Source organism: Pteronotus mesoamericanus, unplaced genomic scaffold, assembly GCF_021234165.1.
Source record: "Pteronotus mesoamericanus isolate MK-2021 breed Mesoamerican mustached bat unplaced genomic scaffold, CSHL_Meso_final contig_22, whole genome shotgun sequence".
NCBI lineage: Eukaryota > Metazoa > Chordata > Mammalia > Chiroptera > Mormoopidae > Pteronotus > Pteronotus mesoamericanus.
In genome coordinates, this window is record NW_026555090.1 from 6,442,684 (window position 1) to 6,455,724 (window position 13,041).

General features: G+C 44.2%; 1 protein-coding gene across 6 annotated transcripts in view; it reads right to left on the reverse strand.

Annotated features, from left to right (window-relative positions):
* Positions 1 to 3,222, reverse strand: part of ARHGAP44 (Rho GTPase activating protein 44) — a 176,896-nt gene extending 173,674 nt beyond the window's left edge. For 5 of the 6 annotated variants that reach the window (XM_054571221.1, XM_054571224.1, XM_054571225.1 and 2 more), the window contains exon 1: positions 2,823 to 3,222. In XM_054571221.1, coding sequence (XP_054427196.1) covers positions 2,823 to 2,875 — 53 coding nt within the window. In that variant the 5' untranslated portion in view covers positions 2,876 to 3,222. Of the gene's footprint in view, positions 1 to 2,084; positions 2,214 to 2,822 lie in introns of those variants that run through there. The other variant, XM_054571223.1, reaches the window with a different exon arrangement.
* Positions 3,223 to 13,041: the final 9,819 nt, after the last annotated feature.

The following is a 13,041-nucleotide window of genomic DNA, read 5'->3' on the forward strand; positions in this document are numbered from 1 at the left end:
CTCACTTGAAGACATGCAAGGACAAGAATCCAGTGGCTTGCTAAAGCAGCTTCATAAAGTGACCTACCAATTCCACACCAAAATCCCAAACTTCCAATCCTGTTGCGTCTACTGATTCAAGAAATTAAGAAGCAAAGTTAGGATCACGCCTGACTACATTCTCAAGAAGATAAAGTAAATGCTGCCCTTCTTAGTTACCCGTATGGACCCTACCAGGAAACCGTTTTGATCTTGTCAACAAACACGAATTGAGTATCAACTCTCTATAAGGCATTGTTCTGTATTCACTGAGCATACCATGGTGATCCATGCATCCTAGTGGGAACAAATAGACAAGAAAAGAAAAGAAATGAAAATTAAGAGCATTTCAAAGAGGAATGAGTGTTGCAACAAAAATGAACAGGAGGATGGGCTAGAGAGCGAAGGGGGGAGGATGGGCGCTCGAAGGCCTCTGAGCTAAGACCGGGTCATGGGGATGAGGCGTGCGGGAAGGGCGCGTCCTCAGCCGGACAGGGCACGAGGGAAGACAGCAAGAGTAAAGCCCCAGACGGACAAGAGCCTGGTGTGCTTGGGGCAGGCAAGGCCATTGTGGCTCAAGCACCATGAACGAGGAGCAGGTGGAACAAAATGAAGATGAAAAGACAAAGAGGCATCAAGTCAAATAGGCCACTGGAAATATTTGGGACAATGAGATGCCACTGGAGGCTTTTAACCAGCAAAGTAACATGAACTGATTTTTGCTTTAAAAGGCTCCCTCTGAATGGCATTAAAATGAACACACATTAATCATACACCATAGTGAACGGGTCCCCACTTGACCCGGCACATGACACAACAGAGGCCGTCTAATACAGATAACTTCTGCGCATGCCAGCATCCACCAGAGGCCCCAAAGCAAGTGGAAGGTAACTCTTGGTGACCAGCTGCTTGGGCTTCTGAGAACGTGCTTTCAAACAAGTAAGACCACTTACTCTAAAATTCAACTCTCCCTCTCCCTTTGTCATTCACTCCACAGAGGAGGGTGAAAGTAAAGGTTTTATGCCCAAGGCTCGCAAATCTTACTGCTTCTAAACGAGTCCTGGAAAGAGACAGAAGGGCTGCGTTTGGGGGCCTGGGCGGAAGCACAAACACATTCCAGCTGAGCACTGAACTGAAACCCCAAGACTCAGAGAGACCAGCAGTCCAAATCGATTGTCGAAAGCCTGCTGATCACTTCGCTGGTCTGATGTGATGACTGAGACCCGCCTGCAGGGGGATACAGAAGTCAAGATGGTAATACAGACGGGTTCAGCTGTCATGTGCTAAACCACCTATACAGCAAAACACCAGTTCAGCATCCAACACCTCAAAAGGCAACCCACAGGAGGCTGTATCTGTAGCAAGGCCATGCTGGAAACCTGGGCTAATCTGACTCTGCTAGTCATAAATTCTCCCTCATGTTAGAGCACATGTGTTTGGGAAAGCAAAATGAATTCAAGTCAATTTTAGACATCGTTACTTGGAAGCCATCTGGAGTCCCTGGAAGCATTAGAAGTCACCGCATGCCCTGCCCTCAAATGCCCACTGTAACTAGGGCAGTGTGCTTACACCGGAATTCAGGGTCTCCTATTCCCCAGGGATGTCCCCACCCTCACCCGCACCCTACGGGATGCCAGCTCAGGCTCCACTTCCCACCCAAGATAGGTATTTGGTTTCTTAGCAGACCTAGTGGAGAGCCCTCAAGGTGTTGAGCTTGCACTTTAATTGCACCCCAGGCTGGGTTCTCTGTTTTCCACTGGCTGTAGAACTGCACACCTGAATTCCTTTGCCACAGCAGCTACAGAAATCCCTCTCCAGGGGCAGAAGATGGATGAAAAATCCCCCCTACCTAACAATCCTGTGTTCAGAGCATGTCTGGTTTTGGAAGAGACCCACCAGAATCCTTATGTAACATGCATGTATGTTGGCATCCCGCAGAGCTGCTCCTGGAGACACTAGCCCCGATGCAGCCCAATTTCACTGTGGTGGCAGTAGGCTGGGTCGTGCAGCTTCCTAGGGCCTGGCTCTTTCCGACTGACTGTAGGGACTCTGTCCCCCTCCCCTACCTGGCTGTGATCCTCTGCTTATCTCATCTTCCTGAGTCGGGCCTCCCGTTCTGCAGCCTCTCTCCCTCCACTGAGAACAGTCTTAGGACCAGCTGACAGCAGCGCCATTCTACCAGCACCAGCACTTTCCCTACCCCCATCCACCTCCCCACCCCCCGCCACTTCGGATCCTCTCTCCACCACCTAATGCCTTAACAAACGTAGCCAGGAAAGAGATCCAGAATCTTGTACAGTCATAGTCCCTGAAAACAAACACGGCAGGAGGGAGGGAAGGCTCAGGTCTTCCAAGCCGATCAGGCCCAGCACTTGCCCTGGACCCCTGAGAAGCCCTCAACCCGGCGCAGGGGAGGAATATTTGGGGAGCGACTGCGGCTCGGCTCCCTCCAGCGCAATCAGAGCAAACACCTGTTTCCAGGAAGCTCTGTGAGCAAAGGGAGCCGGGAGTCCCGGGAAAAGGCAAGGGAGGACGAGGTGAAGGGGCAGTTGGGGACGCAGGTAAGGGATGCGTCACACTTTGCGCTTGGCAACCGGAGCCCGGGAGCAGCAGGCAGAGCGTGAGAAGGACTCCGAGGTCTGGGAAGTTCAGAGAGGAGGGGTCGCGCCCGCGAGTGGCACCTCGAGGACGACAGCCAGCAGGGAAAGAAGGCAGGAGGCCCGACGGGCTCCAACACCTGCGCGTCCCAGCGAATGCAGCCTCGCAGGCGCGCACCGGCCCGCGGCTGCCAGCGGGTGACCTACCTGCCCACCGTCTGGTTGGCCAGCTGGCGCATGCGATTGAACTGCTTCTTCATCGTGGCCCCGCTGCCGCGCTAGCCCGGGAGCAGTGGAAGGACGGAGCAGCCCGGAGCCCACCGCAGGGTTACATGGCTCCCTTGCGGAGCCTCCCCGGCGACGGCGGCGGCACTGCGGAGCCTCCGGGAGCCTCTGGCCCGTGCGCGGCTCCCTCCCGAGGGCACCACCGCCTACTCCTCCTCCCGCCGCGGCGTCTGCTGCTGCATCCTCCTTACGCGCTCCGCGGCGCCTTCATAGTAAAGCCCGGGGTCGGCTAGAGCGCCGTCCAGGTCGGCTGGGCTGTCCACCCCCAGCCCCAGTCCCGCGCTGGGACCCGGGAGTCTCCGCAGGCTGGCTGGCCCGCTGGCCGGGTGGTCCCCGCTGCGCCTGTGCGGAGGACGCCGTGCATTCTGGGACTTGTAGTTTCGCGCCCCCCGCGCCCACCTTTCCTCTGACCAAACTTTGCAAGTACAGTGGGGTGCGGAGGTGGGAGAAAGCTGTGTCCCCAAGGGCTTTGCACTTTAGCATTCTAGGAAGGAAATGTTTTCCTGCATTAAAGAACCGGGGATACAAGAGCAAAAAAGAAAAAAGAAAAAAGAAAGTGAGCATCTGTCTTTCGCTGTATTTTAAGTGGATGTGAGGCATTGCTGTTTTGGATTCATAGGAAGATTTATGCTAGAACGTACATTGCTCATAAAATTGCATAAGGTCACCTGATTAATGTTGAAGCGCAGGGTTAAGCTTGGGACACAGGGGTTGACGGGCAGATTTTAAATCAGGCATGGTATGCATTCCAGAAGTTTGAGTCTTAATTTTCAACAAACCTGACAGGTAACCAGAAGCCAATATAGAAGGATATAATCGCACGTCTGGGCCAATTTGGCTAGGACAACTTCCATGAATGGCTTAGATTCCAGTCTCATAGCTGATCACATCTCCCGTCTACTCCAGGAGACCAGGTAGCCTCTGCTGTGACAGGTCTGGAATGTTCTACGCAGCAGCATCCCATTGACATCTGTTGGCTCTCTGAAGAGGGGTCGTAACATTCTGCAGGCTCTGTCCATAAGAAAATGCAGGTAACTGCGGTTAGGTTTGTCATTGCCTATTAAGTAAGAGCAGTGCTGTTGGGTGGCAGGGGCTTTGGATCAAACAGACAGGAGTTCACATACTAAATACCAACTGTATAACCTTAGGGAAAAGTTGCATAATCTCTCTATGCCTCAGGATTCTCGCCTCTAATTGAGAAATAATACCGCTTAATAGATGGAACAGACAACTATTTGTTAAATTACCAATAATCTAGTAACATAAATTCCTATGTAGTACATTGTGTCATATTCACTTACTACAAATACTATAGTTAGCATAATCGAAAAAATGCTATTCCTACAACAGAATTACTGATCTGATAAATGAAAGAACTTTTTTGAAATAGGATATTTTGCATATGTTGATTATAGTTGCAATGTGTCCTAAATATGGTTGTAAGTCTCCTGCTGGCCAGCTGAACAAAAGATGGTTTGAGGCATGTCTTGGATGAATGAACATAAAATCTTTAATTAATTGTGAATTTAGCCTCTGCTTATTAGGTCAGGCAGTTCTAGCCAATTAATAAGTGAAAGCTTTTTTTTTTTTTTGGTCTTAAGCAACTATAATGTCAACTTAATTTTTACATGAACTGAAATTATTTCCATTTTGAGATTTTTTTTTTTAACCCAGGCATAGCATGAAGGGCACTGTGTGATTCCTATAACTGCACTGTCCAAAACAGTAGCCTCCAACTCCATGTGGCTGTTGCAAATTAAATTAATTAAAAGTAAATTAAATTTAAAACTTGGTTCTTCAGTCACCCTTGCCACGTTTTAAGGAATAGTCACATGTGATTACAGGCTGCCATGTTGGACGGCATTAGCCTTCATGGACGCTGGCAGAGAACTCCAACGCCATGCCAGCGTCTGCCTTCAGTCCCAAGATATTTCTCTTCTAGAAGGGAAATCTCTGCCCCTCCACAGAAGATAGCCCACTCTGGTAGGGTGCGACCCAGTGGTATTTTATTAACGGATGGCTTCTGCACGTAGTTACTGTTCTCCAATAATCTTTTCCTTTATTTAGGAGGCAGCCAGCGCTGTCTCTGCTTCCCACCCCAGGGAAGGGATGACAGTGCAGAAAAAAAGAGAGAGAAGTGTCATGTCAACTCTTCATCTTTCAGAGCAGGCTTCAGAAATGCATGTGAGAGGGAAGGGTTTTGGGTTTCAAGAATATGGGCTTTGAAATTTTAATAGACTATACCATAAATAGAGTTTGAAGAATATACTATGCTGCCTATTCCAGATGAAGAATCCACAGGCTGTGGGGTATTGCAGATGAAGAGAGACAAGTGGAACAGGAGAGAGGGAGAGGAAAAGTGAGTGATAAATGTGCAGATTTCATTACTGTTCATTAATTTCGCTGCCTCTCCCTATGGGAAAGGATTATACCTCATCCACTGAGGTCAAGGTCGACCCTGTGATTTTCTTTAGACATAAAAATATGCACAGAAGTGCCTTATGCCACTTCCAAACAGAAGTCTTAGGAGTCACTTTGTGATCCTGCCCTGTTCTTACCCTATAATGATGAGCTGGCTAAGGGGCTGCTGGGAAGCAGATTTGTGGCCATCAAGCTGCAGTGAGAAATATACTTTTGTTGCTGTACTTGTAAGTTTGGGTTTTTTTTGTTTGTTTGTTTGTTTTTTGTTACTGCAGCATAATTGAGTCTAAGCCAACTACTGCAGTGGGTACCTCTGAGAAACTGGCCTGTACCTTGCACCTTCCCATGGTCAAAACTTGGGTTATGGGCAGGCAGATTAGAGACAAATATGTATTTGGGGGAGATCTGAACACAATGGAGGCTCTTTATATCACTTCTTCAGTGAAGGCTGGGAGTGGCAAAGCTCCCAGACATCCTCTGCCTTCGAAGACTTAGGAGCATTGAAGATGTCCACGTGGAGTGCCCAAAGTGACTACAGCACAGTCCTGTGGTGCCCCAGGCCTCCCTGCACCAGCCCTGCGCACTGGCTGGCATGGGGGCGTGCCGAGACGGTACACAGAAGAACCTGGGAGGGCTGGATGGGAAAGCTCTTGGGATCACATAGGACGAGAAGGCAGCTGTGGCCACGATGTGGAATAAGTAAGACGTGAATTACCTGATATTCAATTTCTTCCTTCAGAAGAATAGACTAAAATTAAAATTAAGTGCATTTGAGGGATGAGTAGGAAAAGGAGGACAAATAAAATTCTATTTCTTATACACCTGACTTTGACAGAGGAGAGGATTACACTTTATACTTAAAGGTTGACCTATTGACCTTAAGTTTGATCGCATGACTTGCTTTCACAAACAAAATGTAGGCTTTTTACTTGCTTCAACAATGTTGTACTATTTATTTGAGGAAAGCTTCCAATGAAATCTGCTCCTCCATTTAGAAGCCCCTCAGAATGGCTTTAACTTCTTCATTCTGAGTCCGAGCATTCTTTAGAGCTGCCCTATCCAACTCAAGAGTCACTAGAAACATTTTGTTATTTAATTTTAAATTAAGTGAAATAAAATTAGAAATTTGTCTTCCTCAGCTACACCAGTCACATTTCAAATACCCAATAACCATATGTGGCTCATGGCTACCATGTTAGACAGTGTAAAATAAAACTTCTCTGCCATTACAGGAGGTTCTGTTGGACAGTGCTGGTCCAGAGAACAGAATTTGGAATACAGGGTCCAGCACAAGGGCAAAAACTGAACAGGAGGTGACAAGCTCAGTATGACTATGGTCAGTCATTTTGCCTGACCTCTTCAGGCTACTCCTTCCTCACCTAGTATAAGGAGGGTTATAGCATAAGATCACTAAGTCATAAGTTTTGGGGAATCAACAAATTAACCAGTCTATTTGCTTAATAACTTGCTATTGGCCTAGATATCCCTAAGCCTTCCAGTATTTAATATGTCCAATATAACATTCAGCGCTACACTGTAACTGAAGGATATTATTACCATTTTCAGGTTCCAATTGCTTTTATACCTGCAGGTATCGAATTTCCACCATTAAAGCATATTTTTAGTCTGAGGTGTCTTTTTAAAAAGGATGATATAAGTTCCCATCTTTGGGCATTATCAACTCCAATTTTTCAGCCTCATCTTGGGCAGAATTTATCTCCCTAGTGACTTTGGACTTGACCACGTGACTGCCTTGGCCAATGGCACATGGGTAGACGTGACATGTGCCCCCTTCACACTGTGCACTGAGAGGCTTCGTGCATCTTTCTTTTCTCCTCTTGCATCTCTGCCGCCGCCGTGAGAAGAGCATCCTCCAGGGGCTTCCTTGTCCCTCGCCTTGGGCTCCAGAACACACCCTGGTGCGGCAGGACGATACATGCCACAGCTGAAATTAAAGGAGTAATTATTGATCATTCACTTGAGCCATGGTTATTTTAAAAGATTGCTTATGCTTTAGATCTATGCACATAGATCTAAAGATGGAGAGAAAGGAAAAACAAATACAACTTTAGGAATGAGAAGTAAGGGTTTAATCACAGATGGAAATAAATTACAAGAAAATACTTTCATAATTTTATATTTACTTATTTTAAAATCAGCCCTTTTACATTAGGCAAAACATAAATTACTACAGGTGTTTCAAAAACAGGTAGCAAGGATTAGTAGACCAAAAATGTTGAAGAAGCTGGAACACTTGTCAAAGAACAACATTCCTCAAAGTAGTCTGACCCAGATGGTTTTATGGAGAGCTCTGTCAAAGATTCTAGGAACAGATAATTCCTCTGCTATTTAAAGTGTCCCAAAGCACAGAAATGAAATGAAAGCAGCCCATTTCATCTCAGGAAATGGCCAAACCTGCTACCAAACCTGGTGAAGACAGCACAGATGCAATACCAGCCCACCTACGCCACTCCTAAGAACAAATGTTAAAATTATTAATAAAATTAATTTGCTACTAAAATGTTAGTGAACAAAATCTAACAATTTGTGCATTTATATATAAAGGTGCATATATTATAATGGTATTGATTAAAGAATAAAGAACTCAGATAAATTAAAAAATGGAAGCCATGCGTATTCTTAGTAACCAATATAACATCATGAATTTACAGATATATTTTTAATATGTGATCACACTGTTGTTGGGTCAATATTCTTTCCTATCTTCTGTTATTCTACATAGCTCTGTGATTAACATGCTGGTGGCTAAAACTTTGCACATATACTTATTTCCTTAAGATCCAACATTGAAGAATTAGAATTACCATCAAAGTGTGTCACGTTTTCAAGCTTCTTGTTGTATTGCCAAATTATCTTCTAAATTAAAATGGAAATATTTTGCAGGCCCACCTGCTGTGCATAAACATTCTATTTCCTCACATTCTGACCTACACTGAGTATTACCACTTTTAATAATCTTGCCAGATGAATAGATGAGAATAGCATTATAGCACTATTTTAATTTGTACTTTTAAAATCACATTAAACATTTTCCCACATGTTTCATGGCTATCTGTATGTCTTATTCAGTTAATTAGTTACTTATTAATGTCCTCAGCCCATTTTTATCTTACAGGGTTTCATGTTGTGTTATTGATTTTAAAAATCTCTTTTAATTATATTAATTATGCTAATGCCATGTGCCTTATGAAAAATGTTTTCTCTAGCTTGGCCTTTCCCTTTTAAATACCTAATGTTGATTTTTGTCTTCCAATAATTTTACATTTTTAATGTGGTAAAATCCATCAATTTTTTCCTTTATGTTTTATGCCTTTGGTTTAATGTTTAGAAAACCTATGCAATCCCCAAAGGATAGAAATAGTCAACAGTATTTTTACCTAAACCTTTTCTGTGTTAAATTCTCTTCAGTAAATTTTACTTAGGGTAAAATTTAAATTCAACTTTTAGAAACATAATGTTAACTAAAGTTAGTAGTTTTGACTCATTCTTTCCTCCAATATCATTTTGAAATGACTCATCAAATGTAATAGAGAAAATCTATGTCTCTCATGGGAATTAGAGAAAGGTCCCACAATCTTGGCAGAAAATGGTGTGGGTGATTTCGGAGTGAGGGGAGCACTGGCCAGGCAGCATGTGGCTGGTCCCCTCCCGGGGGAATTAAATGGAAAGCTATGTCACTTCTGATAGACCACCTTTCCCACCCTCTCAGCCACCACCTGGACTGATTGGATATCTCTATGTGAGAATGAACAAAGAGTAGTTCATTAGGCTAGTAAAGACGATGATGATGAGCTGTATAGCTAAGTACTACCACAAGTACTTTAACATATTCTTATTTAATCCTTAAAAGTGTTCTGGAATGAGGATTTTATCATTCCCATCTAGTAAATAAAGCTCAGAAGGTTTTGGTGACTAGCCATTGAAGTGTCACAACTGGGGTGCAAACCCAGGTTTTCCTAGTTCAAATGCTGTGCTATTTTTATAGGCTATTGCCTCCATGAAACAGGGAGACTAATCTGAGAATTCATAGAAATGGCCTTCAGTGAAAATGTTAAATGGAATAAGGAAAATGTATTTTTAAAGTCTAATTTGTATTCTTGGTAAGAACTGAGGGAACATTGCCTTAATATGACAGAGCTGATTGCCATGAAAAAGAGCCATATTAAACAAGAAAGGGTTCTTGGATAACAGATACATGACTCCCAAACTAATGAAACTCCATAGAGGCAGGAAATATCAGATTTGGCATGGTCCACATGGAGCTAGTGCATGAGGAGATGAGCTGGAAGAATGCTCCCAAGATTCAGAGAAAACATGTAGGTATTCCAGTGAAATGAAGGGAAGGCAAAAAGAGACACGGAATCTTTTTCAAAACACTCAAAAATATGTAATAGAATTTTTAGAGCAGATGATGAAGAAGAAATAATCATAAAAACTCTGGGAAAATATTTTTCAGAGCTGAAGAAAAGCCCAAGTCAAAATTAAAATAATTCACCAAGTGTTAGGAAATATAACCTCATAGTGTGTGTATGGCGGGGGGAGGGTTGGGAATTAGGTATATCTTGATAAAACCTGAATTTCAAGATAGTTGCGTACTCACAACTGTAAACCTACTTTTGGCTAACCGTCTATATCTACAGAGATCTTTCTATATAAAGGGAAACATGTAGATATATATAGAAACCTCTTATCTATTATATCTCTACTATCTCTGTATATTTATGTACATATATATATCTTATTGGTTCTGTTCTCTGGAGAATCCTGACTAATAGGGCATTGCATCGCTACTCAGTCAGCTTCTGCCTTCTCGATCCCACTATTTTCTGTCTCCAATCTTCACTTCCCTAGAACAAGGCATTGTATACCACCTCGTTCACCATTTTACCATCTCTTTAGTTGTATCCCCAATGACCCAATTCTGTGTTCTTACTTTTCTGCCTGCTCCCCCAGCATCCCAAATTTGGCTCCACCCACCTCTTCGCCCTCTCCGCTTCCGCTTCCGGCTTCCGGTTGCTCGGCTATCTGGTGTGTTCACGGCGAGACCCGCTGTGGTGCGCGGGGGATGGTGTCCAGCCAGGTCTTCCAGCTCTGCCTCTGCTTCCTTCTGTGTTTCGTAATAAGCTCTCTCTCTTGTTTTCTTCTTACTTCGACTTTCTCCATTTTTTTATTAACACTTCTGCCCCGCCCTTTTTCTTCGCGTAGATGAACATCCTCTCTCCCTCGCGTGTCAGTTGTAAATTGTAAGCCACCAAATGAGAACTCCCTCTGCGTCTTACTGCCACACCTGCCAATGTGCCCACACCTTCACCCACACTTCTCTTTCTCTCTTGTCACAGCACATAGATCCTGCCTCCTCCCAAAGGCAAATCAACCTGAATATCATCCTTGACCCCGTTTTCTTGTGTAGACTACCCAGTTTTCATTAGCTTTTATATTCGGTCACATATCTCTCCTCTTGAAAATCAGCCCTGTAAATATTTGACTCTTTGCTGTGGCCTTGAGGGTCTTCTTGTCCGCATTGCTGTACGTCTTGAAGGCATGCCTGGATTCACTGTGTCCTCTTCGTCACTTCCTTCTAATTCCTCAGTTGACACCTGGCCTCAGCGCTGCACCCAGGGTGCTCTCACCGTGGTTACCAACCAAGTCCTTATTTTTAAATCAAACTACGCTTTGTAGTCCTAACCTTAATGGAACACAGTGGTATTAGACATGACTAAAGGCTTCCTTTCCCTTGAAATTTCCTCTCGCTTCAGTGGCTGGGATACCACCCTCTCCTTGTTTTCATCCTGGCTTTCTAGCCGCTTTCTTTCCTTCTCCTTTGCTAATATCTTTTTTTAAAATGTTTTTATTGATTTGAGAGAGTGAAGGCATGGGGGTGGGGAGAGATAGAGAGAGAAACATCAATGTCAGAGAGAAACGTTAATGGGTTGCCTCCCACATATGCCCCCACCAGGGACTGAACCCACAACCTAGGTATGTGCTCTGATCGGCAGTTGAACCCCTAACCTTTTGGTGCACGGCACAATGCTCCAACAAATTGAGCCACACCAGCCAGGGCTCCTTTATTCATACCTTAAATATTGACCTTCCTCAGGATCCTCTTTTCTTGTCATCCACCCTTGTCATAAGCGATAGCCATTCCCATGATTTCAGTTACCTTCTGCGTGCTAACTACTCCCATATTTAAATTGCTGTGCAAAGGCACTCTGTGTTCCAGACTTCACTGCAGAATTCTTTTGACTTGAGGATGCATGGGCTCTAGACCCTTAAAAATCAAATTTGTAATTTTTTCTATCAAGTAACTATTCTTCGTTCTGGCCTCTTGCCTCTTTGAATGAAATTAACATATACCCAACATCCAACTGTCCCTCCCCCAAATTTAAATCCTTTTTATCCTTCACATCCAATGATCAAGTTTATATTTTCCCTTCTGTTAACATGTTTAAAATCCCCCTTCATCTCTCTGTTCGTACTACCGCTTTCTTAGCAGAACTATGACCTGCCTCCTGGCTGGTGTATCACAACAGGTTCTTAAGTAACTACCTTCACTCTCACTCCTGCCCCCATCCCATCATTCTTCATATGCTAAATCTGATATGTTGGGTTATTCATCATTTCCCGTTAAGTTTTTATCTCTGTAGAATAAAGAGGACATCAGTGACTTATTGAACTAATTCACAAAAATTTACCAGGCTCCCCTTTCATTGTCTTGTCATTCTAATTCATTTTCACAGTGGAGCCAGTTATGTTTCTGAAGTATAAAGATTATTACAGTGTTTCCTTGCTTAAAACTCTTCATGATAACCTACTGATTTAAAGATAAGGTCATAGTCCTTAACATGTCTTATGAGGCCCTTCATGATCTGGCCCCTACTTGTTTTCTGTTATAGGTTGAACCATGACCCCCACCTCCAATTCATTTGTTAAAGTTCTTATTCTTGAGGAATGTCACCTTCGAGATGGGGTCTTTGCAGAAATGATCAAGTTAAAATGAGATCATTGCGTGGGCCTTATATGACTGATGCCCTTATAAAAAGAAGACATTTGAACAGAGATGCGTGTAAGAAGATACAGGGAGAATGCCATGTGAACATGAAGATGGCCAACTACAAGCCAAAGCGAGGCCAAGAACAGATTCCTCCTTCACAGCTCTCAGAAGGAAGCAACACTGCCAACACCTTGACTTGGGGCTTCTAGCCTGAGACAACAACTTTTGGTGTTTTGGACACCTGGTTTGTGATACTGTGTTACTGCAGCCCTAGCAAACTAACACAGCTCCCAGCTTCTTCCTTAACACTTCCCGCATCTCCACCCTCAATTCCCCTGCCTCCTTGCTTTAACCTCTGGCCATCCTGAACCCCTTACATCCCCTTCAACGTGGTAGATTCTCATCTCCACGCCTTTGCACTGGCTGCCCCCCTGCTGGGCACGCTCTTTTCCTCAGGTTTTGCTTGGCTAACTCCTATGACGCTAGTATCTTGACTTAATGATCTACTCTGGGGAGTCCTTCTGGACCACCCTCCTGCCTGTGGCTTCATTAAAGGCCCTTCCTATAGCACATAGTATGCTTGCTTCCGTGATCAGATGTACTTGTCTCCTTCACTAGATGACAAACTTGAAAACATGGTCTGTGTAGTAGAAATCTACTGCTCGTGTCTTTTCAGCATCATGCCCCTTTTTGGTAATAGCACCATGA